Source organism: Jaculus jaculus, chromosome 4, assembly GCF_020740685.1.
Source record: "Jaculus jaculus isolate mJacJac1 chromosome 4, mJacJac1.mat.Y.cur, whole genome shotgun sequence".
Taxonomy (NCBI): Eukaryota; Metazoa; Chordata; class Mammalia; order Rodentia; family Dipodidae; genus Jaculus; species Jaculus jaculus.
In genome coordinates, this window is record NC_059105.1 from 144,039,999 (window position 1) to 144,060,129 (window position 20,131).

General features: G+C 33.2%; 1 protein-coding gene and 1 pseudogene across 3 annotated transcripts in view; both read left to right on the forward strand.

Annotated features, from left to right (window-relative positions):
- Cadm2 (cell adhesion molecule 2) overlaps nt 1-20,131 on the forward strand; it is a 1,093,192-nt gene that overhangs the window by 1,003,173 nt on the left and 69,888 nt on the right. For 2 of the 3 annotated variants that reach the window (XM_045147799.1, XM_045147800.1), the window contains one exon: nt 591-710. The exons of the other annotated variant lie outside the window; for it this stretch is intronic. In XM_045147799.1, the coding sequence (XP_045003734.1) occupies nt 591-710 (120 nt within the window). The remainder of the gene's footprint in view (nt 1-590; nt 711-20,131) is intronic. 3 annotated transcript variants of the gene reach the window in all.
- LOC101605345 lies at nt 12,652-13,281 on the forward strand (annotated as a pseudogene).

Here is a 20,131-nt window from a genome sequence, read left to right on the forward strand (position 1 = left end):
CTTAACATCATCTGTGAAAACAGGAGAAGCAACATAACAGCAACAATAATAATTGGCTTCTTTTGTTTCTAAATTTGCTTTCATCCTATTTTCTATCATTGAGTTTTCCTAAATATAAAAACATTCAAAAACATTTAACCTGCATTTACATACTCATTTTAACATCTCATTAATTTCATAGGTGCTGTTTGTGTTTATTTCTGTATGTGTTATTTTGTTTACTTCTTTGATAAAGCATGTGATTTTTTTTGTTTTACATATATGTATTTTGCTACTGCATGTCCAATGTGTTAAATGATTCACTGAACAAATGAGTTCTTGTCATTTTAAATTTCACTCTAAATATTGCAACTGATCTGCTTATTCTTAAGCATGTCTCCAAGATTTGTCTTGTGTTGGAGCATGAAAGAGAAGTGGAAAAAAAAAATGACAGAAACTGCTACAGTTGATTTTGTCCCTATTATGCTGTTAAAGCTGAGAATGTCAAGCCTGAATAAGTTGTATGTATTTATAATTTGAATCATTTATGTTTTTCTTCTGTTTGCATGATATGATTTTGTTTTGTATTTTGTTTTCTTTCCACTCACCAGATGTTCCCAACACTTTGCTTCCCACTACTATCATCCCCTCCCTTACCACTGCACCAGTAACAACCACTGTAGCCATAACCACCCGCCCAACCACATCCGCATCAACCAGCCCTGGAAGAGGTACAGTATGCTTCTTTGTTCTAGCCTAGAAACCCCAGCACTGGAGGTGTAGCGAGATGTTCTTAAGAGTAGAGCACCTGCGATTCAGTTTGACCTAATTATAAGAAGTGATTAGGTGAATTAAATCATTATAAATTAGAATAAGAGACAGCATAGTGTGTTCTAATTTTTACTGTCACTTATGACAACTATCAAAATACTGCAGAGTATAGATTAGAAACATACGGGACTCTACAATATTGAATAAATTTAAAACATGGACAAAGGGCACAACTTTTGCCTTGCCTCAATATGTAAAATATAAGATGTTCACTGATGCAGAGCTAGCCCCTAGCAGCAAAGAACTGAGCCTGTTAGTAACTTGCTATTCTTCTACATGTTCACTAATTTCCCTCAGTGTTAAATTTGTTCTAAGATAACAATTCATGGAATCAGTATATATGATTTACCATATAGAACTTGAAGTTCTATATGCCATCTAAATGACAAAATACATACCACTGTAAAGAATTTTACTGAGTGCATCCGTTTATTTCACCGACAGAATGTTCTGGAAAAAATATTCTAGGATTGCATACATAGTAGTAAAGTATATTGGCCACATGAAAAATGTCTTTTAGTATACAAATATATGCTTTTATTTCTAAAACAACCATAGCAACTGTACTTAAGGGAATTGAAGTTTTATTCAGTTCAAAAGAATCATATATATAGTCATTCCTGAGGAAATAGATGATGAAAAAGCAAAATTAAGTTTCAGATGCATCATGGAAAAACATACATTAAACAATATCTGCATAAGCAATGCTCAAAGAAAATTTGCCATATTTAATTCTGTCGTTTTCTTACTTATTATGTGTTTTGTGTCATGTTGCCTAAACTAACATATGTTTAACTTAACAATTTAACTTGAAATTCATAGAGACATTACACGTAATTAAATTTTAACAAGAAAATGTGTGCTTTTCTCTTCTTGTTTTTCCTTACCTTTAAAGATTGTTCAGGTATAGTATCTGTGTGTCATGGAAATTTTATTTTTTTCTTGATAGTAAATTGAGTTTCAATCTTTAACAATAATTTTAATTGTCTATGTTTCTCTTGTTCCTGAAAAAAGCTTGTATTATATCAATCTTAATAATTATGCCAATTATTTTATGTAATATACAAACTGGCAAAAACAATCAGATGGCAACAGCAGTAAGATTTTCTCTGAATTATCTTTATTATTCTATGCCTAAATGAATCGTATTTGAACTAAATATATGGGTGATAAGAATTTACAAGTCTTTCATATACGTAATTGTATGAATTGGAAGGGAAAGACAGAAAAACATACACAAAAGATAATATTTAAGGAATTATAAAAATTAAAGGCATAAAATCTTCTCCTTTGATTTAATTTCAAGTTCATTACAATTCCTACATATAGTAATTGAAATGTAATATTATTGAATAGTAACAAAATCTCTACAATGTTAAATTCTAGCTATGCTGGCAAAACACTAAACAAATAGGAGAGACAAAATTAAAGACCAAAAGGCTAATAATAAATTATTCATTTCTTCAAATATTAAGTATCTGTATTACATTCTGAACTAAGATGTGGAAAACTACTTACTTTATTAAATGTTACTAGATATTTTATGCCATGATGACTCCAGGTATAATGGCATCATTCTGAGGACTGAGGTAAGAGGATAATCATAAGCTTGAGGGCAGCCTAGACTACACGGTGAGATACAGGTCAATATGGACTACACTGAAGCACTCAATCAATAAAAAGAAAACAGGTATTACTAGCAAAGCTTTATTGTGGTAAATCTTCATTGAAAAATATTTATATTCCATGTGGGAAAAATTGCACATGTTCTTATGTCTATTAAGATAGAATTTTAAATAAACAAATAAACACACACACACACACACACACACACACACACACACACACACACATATATATATATATGTCCACTATTGACATGTATTAAATGTATGGTACATACACATATACTATACAAACTCTCTCTAAATAAAAAGACTCTAGTGTGGATTAAAATGACAACAGAAACCTTGTATTTCAAAGTGAAATTAAAAGCAATGTATTAAGTTGTGTGACCTTTATGTATAATTTGACCAACTATATCTTAACTAACTTATAAACATTTTTTAAAATTGTTTCAGCTTAACTTACTTTTTTCCAGGTTTTGTATATTCATGAACTTTACATTATGACATGGATAATATGAGATACATTAAGTTTATTCCCACACAAAAGTAAAATAAACATTATGGACTACATGCAGACACACACACACACACACACACACACACATATGTAACACTACCTTCTCTTTTACTAAGGTTGAAAAGATCATTTGAAATAGCATAAAGACATAAAGAAATGAAGTATCTGAAGAATTAAGAAATCATATATTATATTTGTGTAAGAGAATTAATAGTAGACATTGTATCTTTGCCAAATACCCATTTGTTCCTCCTGTCTTTGGTATCCACAGGGAAAATGTAGAAGTTGCCAAATTCATCTGCATCACTAATATTCTATCCATACTAGAGTGGGCAACAGTTTTATAAATGCATTACTTACACAAAGATTACTGGGAATGTTTTACTCTGTTTTTTAAATGTTTTATAAAATTGTGCTATCATCTGTTGTACAGTGTATATCAAATTAGTTTCAGTGAAATTAAGTTTGGAAAGAATGCATTTATTCAAATATTTATTAAAAATATTCAACTTTATGACCATTAAGAATCATAATAAACCTTTGCTGTATAAGAAACAATGAAAATGAAAACTGAAGAGAAAGGACATTTCAGTTTGCAAGGTTTCTTTTACTTACTCATTATAATCTTTTTTTGTACAATAATTTGAAATGAACTAAATATGTATATTCATGGGACTTAAAAGACATATCTTCAAGTTTCAGAAATTATAGTATTTATCATTATATTTTTATGAAATGATAAAAAAATGAACCACTGCTAATATCTCCACCTATACTTTCACAATGCCTAGTATTGCTTGCTTATCCTTTCTAGAGTGAAGAAACACCAAGTTTGAAGGAAATGAAAGGAACACATAGCTATGGCCATATTAGAAATCAGGACGAGATTTAAAAAAACAAATTGAACTCACAGCATTACAGCCAAGACATTGAGACCTTGCCTATCTCTTCCCTTGTGTGTAAAATGCATTCCTGTTTGGAAGACAAAGGGATTCAAAAACAGAGTAAGAGCCATTAATCAACTGTATCTTACAAAAATCAATGTACTAAAATGCAAGGCAATGATACTTTTGAAAGAGCTTTGGATAAGAGAAATAAGTAGATTCAAGAACCATCTTGAAAAATGAATTCTGAGTCTTCAATTTAAGAAGTTTTGGGTCTTAAACCAAGAAAACCAAATCAAGTCTCAAAATTTTCATTAATACAACAACAAAATTATTCAGTAGAGTTTTCTTGGAAATTATAAAGGTTAAAGAAAATAACTTGATATAAATTAATTTTAAAAGTTTAATTGGGAGAGGGCTGGTGAGATGGTCCTGCAGCTAAGGCACTTGCCTGTAAAACCTAATGACCCAGTACCCACATATAGCCAAATGCACAAGTGATACATGCAATTAGAATTCATTTGCAGTGTCTAGAGGCCCTGGAATGCTCATTAATTCATTCTTACTCACTCTCTCTCTCCTTGCAAATATAAAATAAAATAGAGAAGAAAGTGACAAGTAGAAACCTCCTGAATTGCTAGAATCAGCATTTTCCTTCATGAATGTATTGTGAGGATACATTTGTCGAGTGTTGGCCAATTGTCAACCTATGATTGGGGAAAGTGAGAGTATTATAATTAGCTAACCTCAGTTATTTTGACAAAAAAATACTCAACTTAGAAGTTAGTTCACTTATAATTAAAGTTGCAGTTTTGTAGCTATTTCTGGAGGCAACTTTGCAAAAACAAAATCACCCAAGGAAAGATACAAATTAAATCAAATGTCACACTGTTAACCATTAATATGTAAAGTTCTGGAAAAAAATATCAGCCATTTCAGTAAAACAAACATGCTATATATAACTATTCAGCTAATGAAATAGTACATTTTATTTTCCAAGAAGCAATGATAGCTTTATTTCTTTCAAAAGTCTTTTCTGTTCAAACACTAAGTATTATTCTAAACTTAATACATGTTTTCTTATATTTTTTAAGAAAAGTATTAGTGTAAATTAACCAGGGAACATAAAAGTTGAGAACTATGTATCTGTCCTTTGAAGAAGACTTCATAAACTTTCAATGGCACTTAACACATTGCGGATTTATGTGATATGTCTAAAATCTGAGCACTTTATACATCAAAAACTTTCCATTAGGAAAGTCCTTTTATGCAACACATTTTAATCCTTGCTTTGTTTTATTTAGTAACCTTTTCATTCTGTGAGCACTCATATATTTTTTTTAAAACACTGAAATTACTTTTAGGGAGTTGAATATAATTGCTAATAGTAATTGTTCTAAATGGTTCAGTATCACTTGTATCATTAATACAAACATTAATTTGATATGGCTTGTTTAGTTGGAAAGAATTATTCATTCTTAACAAATGTTTTTCATATCACAACAGCTAAGATCTAATGATAATATGCTTACTTAAAATTCAATGGTCAGGCCGGGGAGATTGTTCAGTGGGTGAAGGATGGCCTCACAAGCCTGAGGACCTGAGTTTGAATCCACGGCACTCACATATTAGACAGGAATGTAAGTGTGCTCCTATAATTTCAGCACTTGGGAGGTAAAGATAGGAAGAGCCCTACAGTGTATGGACTAGCTAGTCTAGACACATTTATGAGGTCTAGGTTTAGGGAGAGAATTTGTCTCAATATATTTGGTGGACAGTGCATGAGAAAACTGAGAAAAACAACTAACAGAGCTCTGGCTTTACACATGTGTGCACACAAATGCACATACACCCACACACACATTTCCCTATACATAAAAAATGCATACACATGTATATATCCAAATAAATAAATAAAATCAATAGTCATGACATATGGGCACATGATATTTATCATTACAGCTTAAGTTAGAATTCATAACTGAACATTTAGACTTATAAACAAAAAAATCCCTAAACATTGTTATCAGCTTTTCCATATGTATTACTGTAAATATGCTAGCAACATAAAGATGGACTGATAAATATAATAAAAATATTTAAGAGTTCAACATACTCTAAGTGTGCTGGTTTATATATTTTAGTATATTAGATTTTAAATTCCACAGTGATGAAATTATCCACATAAACCATGAAAACATTAACATTAATTAATGGTTCAAATCTAGATTTGGCTTCACATCTTATTTGTAAATATTCAAAATATAACAATAAAACTATAATTTTTTCTGAAATGATCAGCTAGTTTATCAACAATAACAAGACTAATTGCAATAGAATCTTGGCTATTGGTGCTACTACAAAATAAAAGGAATGATTACCTTTACATATATATATAAAAAAATCAGGCTGGAGAGATGGCTTAGTGGTTAAGGTGCTTGCCAGCAAAGGCAAAGGACCCAGGTTTGATTTCCCAGTACTCACATAAAGCCAGACACACAAGGGAGTGCATATGTCTGGAGTTCACTTGCAGTGGTCCTGGAGCACCCATTTGCTGTCTCTCTCTCTCCCTATCTATCTATCTATCTACCTTTCTTTTGCTCTTTTTCCATCAAATAAATGAATGAATAAATAAAATATTTCTAATGAGCTAAATATTAAGGTTTGGGAGATGGCTCAGCAATTAAATTTAAAAATTAAATTTAATTAAATTTTCTTGCTAGCAAAACCTGCCAGCTCTGATTTGATTTCCTAGTATTGTGGTCATCTCCATGTTGCTGGCATGAACTTCCAAACTGACACAGTTTATGGAATGAACAGGATTTTTTTTCAGGCTTACCGATCCAGGAGAAGTTCCACGAAGGTGGAAGAGACTGGCCCCCTTTCACAGAGCCAAGCAGAAAGCAACCACCACCAACCAGCCTGTCACACTCCCAATGCAAAGACACAGGCAGAGCTCAAAAAACTCTCTGCATAACTTTGGGCTAGAAATCAGATCCACCCTCAGTAAAAAGGGCTGGACTCTAGAATCTTCCCTCAGTAATACATCTCCTCCAGAATGGCAACTGGAGACAAGTATGAATAAAACAAGAGTCTGTTGAGGGGTGGAAATACATTCAAACTACAACACCCAGTAACCATGTAAAGACAGATGCACAAAGTGGCCCATGTATCTGGAGTTCATTTGCAGTGGCAAGAGGCCCTGGTGTTTCTCTCTTCTCTCTTGCTCTCTCTCTCTTTCTCCTTACAAATAAATAAATAAATATTCTTTTAATAAGAAAATTATCCTCAAAAAATTAAACATCAAAAACTATCCCAAACTGTATCAGTTACTTTCTTCTTCCTAGGTAAAATAGCAGCCAGGAGCAGTTTAAGGAAGAAAAAGAATTATTTTCTGTTTACAGTTTTGAGGAGAAATATTGATTACTGCAAAGGAGAAATGGCAATCCTGAGTCACATATTTGCAACAATATGGTGGAAATAAAAAGAGGAAACCAGGCTGTACAGTAACACCTAAGTGCCTAGCCCCAGAGACACACTGCCTCCAGCAAGTCTCCACCTCCTAAACCTTCCACGTTACAGAACAGTGCCATCAACTGGGGATTAAATGTTCAAACACATGAGTCTTATAAGGAGCATTTAGCCTTAAAATACTATATTTATCCACATTCTGACCAGATTTAGTGTATATATTTAAGTTCTAGAGTAAAACATTCTAAGATAGTCATAGAATAGAATGGACTGTGGCATAGATCTAGAATAAATATAGCTCCAGTATAGAAATCATAGATCCCTAATATGCCACTGCAAATGATAAAACTTAATTGCATGAGTGCATATGATGTTAAAGAAATATGTATGGGAATTATCTAAAAATATTACTTTTTAAAAGATCTTTTACTTTATGTTTTAAAGATCTTTTTAAAAAGGCTACTTTTGCCAGGAGTGGTGGCGCATGCCTTTAATCCCAGCACTCGGGAGGCAGAGGTAGGAGGATCGCCATGAGTTCAAGGCCACCCTGAGATGACAGAGTTAATTCCAGGTCAGCCTGAACCAGAGTGAGACCCTACCTCAAAAACAAAAACAAAACAAAACAAACAAACAAAAAAGGCTACTTTTTCCCTCTTAATGACTTTAAAGCAATCTTAGTGATTTGTTGAAAACTTTTTATGCACACAAGTTAAATGGTGTAAATTTAAAAATAAATGTTGTCTCCACACTTCTTTTTTTATCAAAATAGGAGAAATGAAATTAACTGTAAATTCTACTCATATCTAATGTTGCCATTTGTGATGAGCCACAGATATCTTCACGGTATGGGTGGCTAACATACTATTTCCATGCAGATTCCTTTTTTCCAATTGTTTCCTTCCAAGACAAAATGAGCTCAGAAAGATAAACATAAAATGATACATGTGCTCGAAACTAGTGTCTGAATCATGCATTTAAATCAGGAATAAATTCTATAATAATTTCCCCTGTGTGCCTTTTCTGTAATTAATGTATATACCTTAGTAATATATGGATGGATGAATGGATAGATAGATAGATAGATGATAGATAGATAGATAGATAGATAGATAGATAGATAGATGATAGATAGATAGTACTGGTGTGTGTGTAGATATAAAGCCAGTCCATCTCTGCTCAGTTTTTATCTGCTATCTCCATTTTTGTAAAATTTGTTAAGAAACAAAATACATACAGATAAACATTTATCAAAATGAAAGGGAAAACTAAGCAATAAGAAAGAATGAGAGTGGAGGAAAATCATTATCGTTCTTAATTAGTCACTATAAATGCACTCAAACAGAGCATTAGGCATATCAAGAATATATCATCTTGACGCAGTTAAATCCCCTAGTGTACAAATCAACAAGTTGCTTATGAGCTTTTATTATGACTGTGTGGCTATTAGAAATGCTTCTGGTTTTATTGGTGGTAATAAAACACAATTTGCATGGTGTTGTGAGCTTTTAAAATTAAGTGTCAATATGTTGTACTTTTTTTTTTCTTACTTGACTAAAATCAAATAATGGTTTCTTACCCAGATGGTCCATATTCAGTAGCGTGCCTATCTGCAAAAAGATAGTTTTCTATGTTTAGGTTATAAAAAGATGTCAAAATTCCATTATTCTTTTTAAATATAACTACTATTATATGGGGCTCAATTGATTTTAAAGTAAAATATAGTGAATTATATTGCTTAATGGAAATAAGAAACTCAGTACCTTTCTTGCTTGGAATGAACAAGCAGTGCATGTTCTGTGGCTGGGGTCGCTTTCAACCTTGTCACAAGGACCGCATTACTAATGCTGGTGGAGAGGCAATGTGCTGGGTATGATTAGAGCCACTTGATGGGGGCTTAGGGGCTGCAGTAACATATGGACAAAGCATTTGAGTGAGTGCAGAAAGTGAGGTTATTCCAGGTTAGCATAAGATGCTAAAAAGATTCTTTTTGTTATACTAGACATATTTATAATAGGAATGCATACCACTGGTTACATATAATCATTTCTGTAATCAACAGGAGAACTTATTTCCTACTCATGCAAGATGATACTTTGGCAAAGTTTGAAAGTCTTTAGTTTTTTACCAATTTTAAAAGATATAAAATGAAGTGTTCATACATTTTCCCCCCAAAACCACCCACTAAAGTCAGTAGAACACATATGCTGTATACAGTTTTCTAAGGCCATTCATGTGGCCTGTGAAATTTGAAACAGCAAACATTTCAAAGTTTTCCATCTTAAGTTTATTTATATTTTTGGTTGACATTATCTTAAGCCATTTCAGGTTATACTAATTTACATATTTTATATAAATATGTATGTTCATAAAGTTTTCCTATCCCTAAATTTAGGTGTATCTTGATTCATAGTATAATAATAATCATTGATTTAATATATTCTAATGATATATATGTTTCCTACAAAACAACCTTCTCAAAAATAAAATGTTTCTTAATATCCATAAATTAATTCTTATACATTGTGCATATTCATATAAATGCTAATTTAAAATTATTCCACAATCACCAAGCTTCAGAAAACACAGTGTTTTTATAATTACTGAGACTAGGGGGAGTTATAATATTATGGGATGATCCTTGGTTTTATATTTTAAAAGCATGACCCACATATATGAGTAAATACTTCATAAACATATTTAAAATTTTGTTAAAAGTCATTAATACCTAAACTGCTTGTATCTGTCTCACTAATAAATGCATTGCATTTATGAGCAGTGCCTTTGAAGCTGCAAAGATTGCCAGCACGCCTACTTCTTCTGTACTCTGCTTCTTCTACACTCTGCATGAAACACGATTAATAACCTTTACTGTAAGCTCAGTGAAACACGGAATTGATACTAATTATACCTACTTCAGCATAGAAGGTGACCTTGACTTTAGCTGGGACTTTTAGCCAGGACAACAAATAAAACCAAATGTCATAAAGCATGACTTTTGAGTAGGGTCTAATAAAATCTATTAACTATGAGGAGTTCCTGGAATTGCAATAAGTGCTCAGATAATTGTAGTATTTTAAAAATCTTCTTGCTTCAATAGTACAGTAGTTTCCTATTTCCCTAGATTTCAAATAAGCTCCTATTAGCTTTCAATATTCATTTTAATTAATCTGTGGCCAGAAAATTAAAAGCTACTTGATAGAAAGTGTGTATAGGGCGATCACAGGAAAAGGAAACAGATATTTCTAACTGACTTCTGAAATATATAAATTATATTTATTCTGATGTCGCAACTGCTTGCTAATGTTCTGACAACATTGATTCTTAAATAAAGAAATTTATAGAATGATTTTTAAAAATGAAGAAAATATAATTGTTTAAGTAGGTCTTCAGTTTGATAACATCTTATGTAACAGCAAATCTGCTGGAATCAAAAGTATATAGTGGTTTCTCTGTCAAAAATTTGACTTGAATAGTGTTTAAAAAAAGACAGAGTTAATCAAGTGTTAAAAATGCTAATAAGAGCAAACAGATTAAAGATTTTTCCCCAGCGTTGTTTTAAAATTGCATTATCATAGAGGAATTTTTCTGAAAATGAATAACAAATAACCTAAGTCAAGTCCATTTATATTTTTGTTCCATAAAACTGATAAATTCAAATACTCACAGGTATATTTTTCAACATTAACTCACAAGCAAAGAATACAGAGTAGTGGCTATTTTGATGAGGGAGAACAAGAAACTAATATTAAGAATTACATTAATTTTATTGAAAATTATATATTTTAAAGCAATTAAAATTAGTGTAACATCTAAGGGAAAGTTCTATAGTAAAGAAAATGTAGTTCTGGAGTATTCTGAGTTAAACTCAGTTAAGTACACTCATCTTAAAATATTTTTTGTGTTTTTCCTTAGTTATATTCTATAACCAAACATTATTGTAGCTATTATATTATGTCATTATAACTTTCCATCTCTCATACATAGTCATTTACTATGGAAATTCACAGAAAACTTAATAAATTAAAAAAAATTAGTTAAAAAATGTTTAGTAAAGTGACTTTTGACAGGTAGGCCTTGTTTAGGATTTGGGACCCTAGAAATAGGTAGACAAGTGCCAAATCCTGGCAACAAGATACGCTTACCAGCATGAAGTCTCAAGGGACAAAGCGAGAGTTCTAGGTAACTCTAATTTAGAGAAGAACTGGAGCTAGAATAGGTACAGATGAAAAGCACAGGAATCAAGGAAAGTCACAAACAGAATCAAAATTTCAAGGTATGAACATTGAAGGATGTAAGATTAAACATTAGGCCTCTTTCTTTTGCATTCCAGTACCTTTTCATTATCAGAACCTCTGTGAACATGGAAGAATCTGGGTGAAACAAGGTAGAGAAGTCAGTTTCCCAGGATGACTAAAGCAAACCAAGATACAACAAAGGAGAGATTTGACCACTGAATTGAGAATGCAGAGTTGATATATGTTTTTAGAATAGAGGACTACTTATTTATTCCCTAGGGTGGTGAAAAGTCAGATATTATTTTAGTGTTGCAATCACTCAGAAGCATAAGTATTACAAGACTATAATATAAAACTAGAGATTATATAAGATGGAGGAGTGGCTTAGTGGTTAAGGCGTTTTCCTGTGAAGCCTAAGGACCCTGGTTCAATTCCTCAGGACCTACGTAAACCAGATGCAGAGGGAGCACATGTGTCTGGAGTTCGTTTGCAGTGGCTGGAGGCCCTGCATGCCCATTCTTTCTCTCTGCCTCTTCCTTTCTCTCTTTCTCCTGCCTCTTCCTCTCTCTCTTTCATAAATAAAGAAATAAAATATTTTTAAAAAAACCTAGAAATTATCTAATTATAGTAGTAAAAGGATGATAGCCTTCATAGGTTCACTTTAATATATAATTTTCTTTTTCAGCCTATAATTATAATTGAGGAGGCTAACACCCTAGATGGCAGAAGTCTGATTATGAAACTTGATGGCTGACTTTATTATTAAATGTAAATAACTCTGAAAAATAGTTTATTGGTCATTTTAATATCTCACAATCAAGAGAAAACCATGTAACACTTGTGAGAAATATCCACCTACTTTATAGAATACTCAGAGCCCTCACTTGAAATATACTCAAATCTAGCCAGGCTTGATGGCACACACCTTTAATCCCAGCATTCAGGAGGCAGAGATAGGAGAATCATCATGAGTTCAAGGCCACCCTGAGAGTACATAGTGAATTCCAGGTCAGCCTGGGCTAGAGTGACACCTTACTTCAAGAAACAAAACAAAACAACAAAAAATAATACACAAATCTACTCATTTGCTTGCAAATTATGACACCTTTAAAGATCTAGAGTGTCTCAGCATGGCTACTGTGCAGTTAAGATCACTAGTTCGGCTTCTCAGCTTAAATAAGCTTCAAAAGTTGGAACTTAGTGACAATATAATTTCTGGAGGCTTGGAAGTCCTGGCACAGAAATGCCCAATCTACCTCAACTTAAATGGAAACAAAATCAAAGATCTCAGAACAGTAGAAGTTCTGCAAAATCTTAAAAATTTGAAAAATCTGGACTTGTTTAACTGTGAGATCACAAACCTGGAAGCTTGCAGAGAAAGTATTTTTGAACTGCTGCAGCAAACCTCATTTAGATGGATTTGATCAGGATGATAATGAACCCCCAGACTCAGAAGAGGAAGATGGAGATGAAAATGAGGAGGAAGATGAGGCCAGTCCATCTGAAGAGTATGAAGAGGAGGAGGAGGATGAAGATGAGGATGAAGATGAAGCAGGCTCAGAAGTGGAAGAAGGAGAAGAAGCAATGGGCCTCTCATACTTAATGAAGGAAGAAATTCGGGATAAAGATGATTATATTGAAGAAGAGAAAGAAGAGAAGAAGAGGATGAAGAAAGCCTTCAAGGAGAGAAAATGAAACGAGATGCTGAAGATGATGGAGAGGAGGAAGATGACTAGATCATTCTACGATCAGGTTCCCTTTTGTCCCTGGGTGTGCAATAGAGTGATCGTATCTTCTCTGTTTCTTGTATGACATCTATCCCTACATAAGATAATATGTAACGTTTTATAGGAAAGGTGTGGTTTTACTATTTTTGCCTTATCATTCGAATTAAGATACTAGTTTGTTAATGATCATAATGTATGTAGCAAAGGATCTTCATTAATCCCACCTCCCCCGTTGTGAAACTCTCTAGCATGGTATTTGGAATCTTAGTTTTTCTAATTCATGCTTACTGTATTAGACATTTTTAGCCCATAATTAAAACATATTTGCTTTAAAAAAATTCTTTGGTTTTTAATTTGTATGTTTAGATTTTGTAAAACTTTTCAACATCTGGAAAACGTGGGCTACCAAAGGAAAAGTTTATAAAATTACAGGTGAAAATTAATAAAAATGATACAAATACATCCTACTAATATTCCATCAAGGGAATTTTGTGTGTCATATAAAAAAAATAATTTTCAGTTCTAAAATAAAAGTAAAAAAGAAAACACTTTCTTAAAAAAGATGTTTTTTTTACTTATTAAAAATATTTTATTTATTTATTTGAGAGAGATAAAGTGGCAGAAAGAAAGAGAGAGAAAATAGGCAGGCCAGGGCCTCCAGCCACTGCAAAAGAACTCCAGATGCATATGCCCTTTGTGCATCTGGCTTATGTGGGTCCTGGAGAATTGAACCAGGATCCATTGGCTTTTCAGGCAAACACCTTAACCACTAATCCACCTCTCCAACCCCCCTAAAAAAGATTTTTGCAATAGCAATTGCAGCCCTTACGGCATAGCTTGACTTATCCCTCTTGGACGCTTTTGCTGTGTTTGTCTTGTTAACTGAGACTCACGGGCAGATAGGAGCACGTAAAGGAAGAACACCTCCTGCTTTCATTCTGCCATGCACCTGCTGAGCTGCAGTTTGCGTCTCAGTCATTCTGCCACCGAAAGGCCAAAACATCTTTTCCAGAGTAGAATATTGGGATGGGTTTTAAAATATTTACTTGTTTATTTTTGAGAGAGAGACACACACACATACACAGAGAGAAAATGAGTGTTCCTGGGCTTCATGCTGCTGCAAAGAAACTCCACAGACTCCAGGTTCATGCACCACTTTGTACATCTGGCTTTATGTGGGTACTAAGGAATTGAACACAGACTGTCGGCCTTTATAAGCAGGCACCATTAACCACTAAGTCATCTCTACAGCACCAAATAGTTTTTAAGAAGACTAAGAATGGTAATGTATTTTTTTTTTTTGACACATGGCATTCTATCTACCAGTACTAAGATTAACTGTTTCAATGGAAAATATTTACCTCTGATCTCAGAGGGAATAAGAGATAGTTTATACTTGACCAAATATAAGTGATCTTGGCCCAGGAACACAGATTCAGGTTACACCAAATTCCATGTTCCAATATGTTAACAATTTCACAAAGTACTTATAGTTACAGAACAAATGAGTAGTCATTGATTCTCCTATTGTTTCAGTGTGTCTACTTGTTTCCCCAGGTGTTTTCTCTCATCAACCCAGATAGGTGATAAACTTCTAACTACATTACAGAACCATGCAAACATTGACCTATAGCTCTGATGTTCATAGGAGGAGGCATAGTATATGACCCACCTTCACATTTTCATGAGCACTTCTCTCCAGGCCTACTACACTGCAACCACATGGAAGTCTATAACTCCAACACATATACTGATATCATCCTGTTGAAATTTAAAATGGACCTTTATTGTCCAAAAAGAACAAATAGTAAAATAAAATGGTTAAGATTATAGCTTTTATATTTCTATTATCTGAGCTCTTACTTTTTTTCCTTCTGCCATTTACAAGCAGTGTGATCTTATCTAAATTCCTGTATTTCAGTTTCCAAATTTAAAATGCATAGAAAATAAAAATATTAACCTTCAAAAATAGTCTTAAAATTAGACACACTAATGGATTTAACTTGATTAATGCACACCAGGCTCACAAAAATTATTGCTTTTTTATTTCTCATAATTTTCTTTAAATTATTAAATAAAGCAAGATACAAATTTCTTCATTCATTTATGAAAATCAAAGGCATTTACTGACAATTTAAATAACAGCTGTATTATGGAGTAGACTGCTTGTTTATCTTAGTTTCTTGCTATTGTAACAGAACACATGAAACTGGGAAATTTATAAAACACAGAGATACTTGGAAGGTGACGGATATTACACAGGCCTCTGATGAAACCCCCTGTGTTGTGGCATCCCCATAGCAGAAGTTGCATGGAAAGAGATGGATCTCAAGAGGGGTCATGCTAATTTTATAACCATTCATGGTCATGAAAACTACCAACTTGTGCCATAGCAATACTCTATAGATGACAGCTCTCTGACCATGGTCTAATATTCACTTGTGAGGTCTGAGCTCTCCAACTGAAGCTTATATATTAACTTGCCTTGGCGATTACCCTTTTTGCACTTGAACTTTGGGACCTCAAGTGAGAAATCATGTAAGTGTGCCCCCAGATCTAAAGTTTATGAATATCTTCCACAGGATTTAAAGTTGTTAAAATGGCAGTACTCCCCAACATGAGTAAGGATGATTTTGAAATAAAGGCACTAGAGAAACAGTAGTTTCAGTATGGAAATGAAGACCTTCCTCTCCCTATGACAGTAGAAGAGACTCCACTTACCACAGAGATGAGAGGTAAAACTGCCATGTGAAAGCTGCCTTCTCTGAAGAAGGAGAAAGGAAATATTTTTGTCACATGGGCTGGAAGTTGGAAGCAAGAAACTACCTTCATAAAGATATCTTCTTCTTTTTTTTTTTTTTTTCCTGATGAACCGGATACCAGCACAAGGGGGAAGGAGACTAACACAGAGAAAAATCAACTCCTACCAAATCAGAGAGCCAGAGCCTCAGAGGCCTCCAACACCTCATCACTGAAGCAGACCAAAAATGAACCCAACATGGCTCAGGGAAATTTTGTGGAAGAGGGGGCGGAAAGAATGTCAGAGCCACATGTTGGGTCAGGATATGCAGAGACATTTATCATACCAATAACTGTGGGCTAACTCCACAAGGCATGACCCATATACCTCAACAAGGAGGGGCAAATGGGGAGGGGGTAGGTCATGGATGAGCCTAACAATGGTACCAAACTGCATGTATTTGCTGAATAGAAAACTAATTAAAACAAAAGGTATCTTCATAAAATAACTTAGAATTCTTTAATTAGTATTGGTTAAATGTTAGGTAGGTGTGCATTATAATGATTACAAAAATATAATAAATTATCTTCTTCAAAACAATAAATTATTAATCTTGGAATGTTTTACTTGGTTATTTCACTTTTAAACAATGATTCATCTGTCAAATGCTATTTATTTACAGCAATATCTTTGGTTTTACATTAATTTTTAAAATGGTAGTAGAATAGAGTGATAGAGGCAAAATTAAAACAGAGTAAGCTACTTTTTATTCAGATTCTAAGTGAGCATATAGAATCCCTGAGAAAAGTATAGCTTTTTATATAGCCTTATACGCTTGTAATTGGCACACTAGCAAAGTCTGAAGTAATATTCTACTAAATCATTTTTCCCCTCAATGACCTATGTAATAGGTGTTCTTTTCCAATGTAAATAAACATATCAATTTTTGGTATCTAATTTCATACCTTGTCAAAATTAAATAATTTATGAAAAAATTATGTAGAAAATAAAATATTTACCTGAGACAAAGTATGTCAGTTGATCTAGAAATAGTTTAATATGATAAAACTGATTTCCAGGGTTTTAAATTTTGAGTTTCACATTATTTTAATGTACATCAAATGATGGCATTATAAATCATATGAATGATAGCTTATTAAGTCTGGAAAGGCCAAAGTTAAAGGTTTCTTTTTCTCATATATTCATGATCTTATAGGTAGTTGTAAAATTACAAAGGCATGCACAAAACATAGTTATATTTTCTGCACGTTATTTTCTTCTAAACAGTGTAAACACTAATTTGAAAAATAAAATCAGGACAGCCAATATGTGTTCTTGGTTAGAACATAATAAATCACAATTCTTACTAGTATTCGTTTATGAATACATAGAGAACAGATGACCTAGGTTAAATATTATAAGAATTATGAGAAACTTCATAAACCCTGTTCATTATATTCTTCAAAATATTGTATATATTATTTTTATGCACCCATTGCAACCTCACTGAAAATTTATTTTTATTTTAATATGCATATAAACTTCTTTTTTTCTTTTTCTTTATTTTAATATTTTGATAGAAAGTCCCATAATATATGCCTGGCTGGCATTGAATTCATGTTGGTGACTTTTTCCAGCTTAACAACTTTCTTGCTTGCCTCTCTCTAGTCCTTAGAGCCTCTTCTTTTTTATTAAATATTTTATTTATTTGAAGGGGGAGCAGAGAGAATGAGCATTCCAGGGCCTCTAGCCACTGGAAACTAACTCCAAACACATGTGCTACCATGTGCTTACATCGGATCAGTGGAATTGAACCTGGGTCCTCAGGCTTTGTAGGCAAGTATCTTAATAGCTAAGCCATCTCTCCAGGCCATGAGAGCCTCTTCCTAAAAACAAGTAAGTAATTTATTGGTCAGTATAGATCTTTACTTGCACCGCCTTCCATAAGTTACTTCTCTGAAGTTATTCAAGGTCAAAGTTATCACCTTCATCTTTCTAAGCATGTTTGTTTAAAAAGAAAGAATTTTACTTAAATTACATCATAAGGTATAGGTCTTCAAAAACTGTAGGGAATCACTTATAAATCAGAATATATGAGGCACAAATTATCCAAAGCAATGTAAACATGAGCAGACAAGTAATTTAAGCCTTCAGAATAAATTCAGTGAAAGTTCTTTGAATTATTTGCATAACTACAACTTAATTTTGTTATCAGGTCCATGAACTTTCACATAATCACTTTATCTTAGTCTATAAACAGTGTAAGATAATTACATATGTGGGAACTGCTTAGAAATTGTAAAGCATATATATTTGTTCCTTTACAATTATATTTGTCTCATTTCTTTTTTAATTGAAAACTTTCCCATGACCTAATTCTGAGTATGAGTCAATGATTTTTTTTTTAATTTAGAAATGAAAAGTATTTATATACTAAGAAACACAATATGAAAATAATTCAAGGGGATGGGATATGGCTCAGTCAGAAAGTTACCTTCCACACCAGCATGTGGATCCCAGGAATCATGTAAAATACCAGGCACAGTGATATGTGACTGTATTCCTAGCAATTAGGACTATAGAGACATATTAAATCACCAAGGTGAGTGGCTAGCTACACTAGTTTAATGTGTATTCAGTGTGTGAGCCTGTCTTGGTAAATAATGTGGGAAACACACTTGCTTTAGATACCTGGCCTCCACATGCATGAGTACACACATGTGAACCAGCAAACATGCATGCACCTACACACACGCTGACTGACATACATACAAACATCCATACACACTTGCATACACGCCACACATATAACACATACACATAAAATTACTTAAATTCAATTAACTTTAAAATATTGATTTATATATTTATTTATATTTACAAGCAGAGAGAGAGAGGGAGAAACTGGACAGGCCAGGGCCTCCTGCTGTTGCAAACGAACTCAAGACACAGGTATCTATTTGTGTTTCTGGCTTTATGTGGGTACTAGAGAATCAAACCTGGCCATCAGGCATTGCAAGTAAGTGCCTTAAATCTCTAAGCCATCTCCCCAGTGCTCAATTAACTTTTAAATGATCTATTTTAAAAATTAGTTAACTGAATTTTTAGTTCCTAAATATTTGGTCAATATTAGAAGTAATTGATATAATTGAGTTAAAGTAATGTATAAAGAAGCAGCGAGGGTATCCTATTTTCTACATATTTGTTGATTAGTTTTTACTTCTATGCAATTTCTTAGAGTTTTTCTTGCCACGAATGTAATATATATGCAATTCTGAAATATGAAATAAAAGTAGAGTAGGACCTTAATATTTACTCCAGAATTCTCATCAAATTATTCTAGTTCTAGTGATAGGGTCTCTTACAGTCCAGGCTAGCACTAAATTCACTATGTAACCAAGTGAACTTCTGATCATCCTGTCTCCACCTCCCTTGTGCTAGAATTACAGGTGTGTCCTACCACACCCTGTTTTATGAAGTGTTGGGATAGATCCCAGTGCTGTGTGGCTTCATGCATGGAAAGTAAGATTTATTCTCACCTATCATAGAGCCACACTGCTGGGATGAACCTCCAATCCAGACACAGTTTATGAAGAAGAGATTTATTTGAACCTTACAGATCCAGGAGAAGTTTCATAATGGAAAAAGAAGTGAAAACCCACCACCAAAAGCCATAGCAAAATAATGATGATGATGATGATGATGATGATGATGATGATAATAATAATAATAATAATAAAAATAAAATTCACACTGCTCTTTGTATACCTTACGCTGGAATTCTAGATCTCCTCCAAATAATGCCTTAGGGTGAACACCAAGATCCACCTACAGTAATGCCTCCTCCAGCTATGAGACTAGAAATTCAAGTTACATGCTTAAATAAAACTCCTGAATATATTGAGGGACAACCATTCAAACTACCATACCACCAAACCCCATTCCTAGCTCTAAACCTTGACTGTGATAGGGGGAAATAACGTATCAGCAAATCCACTGAGCTTTCAGTATAAAGATAAACATGTAATATGGACCTTCCATAGGATTATGAGGAAGGGGGAGAAAGAATTAAATTGAATGTTTTCATATAGTATTCTATGTGGTACAGAAAATTTACAG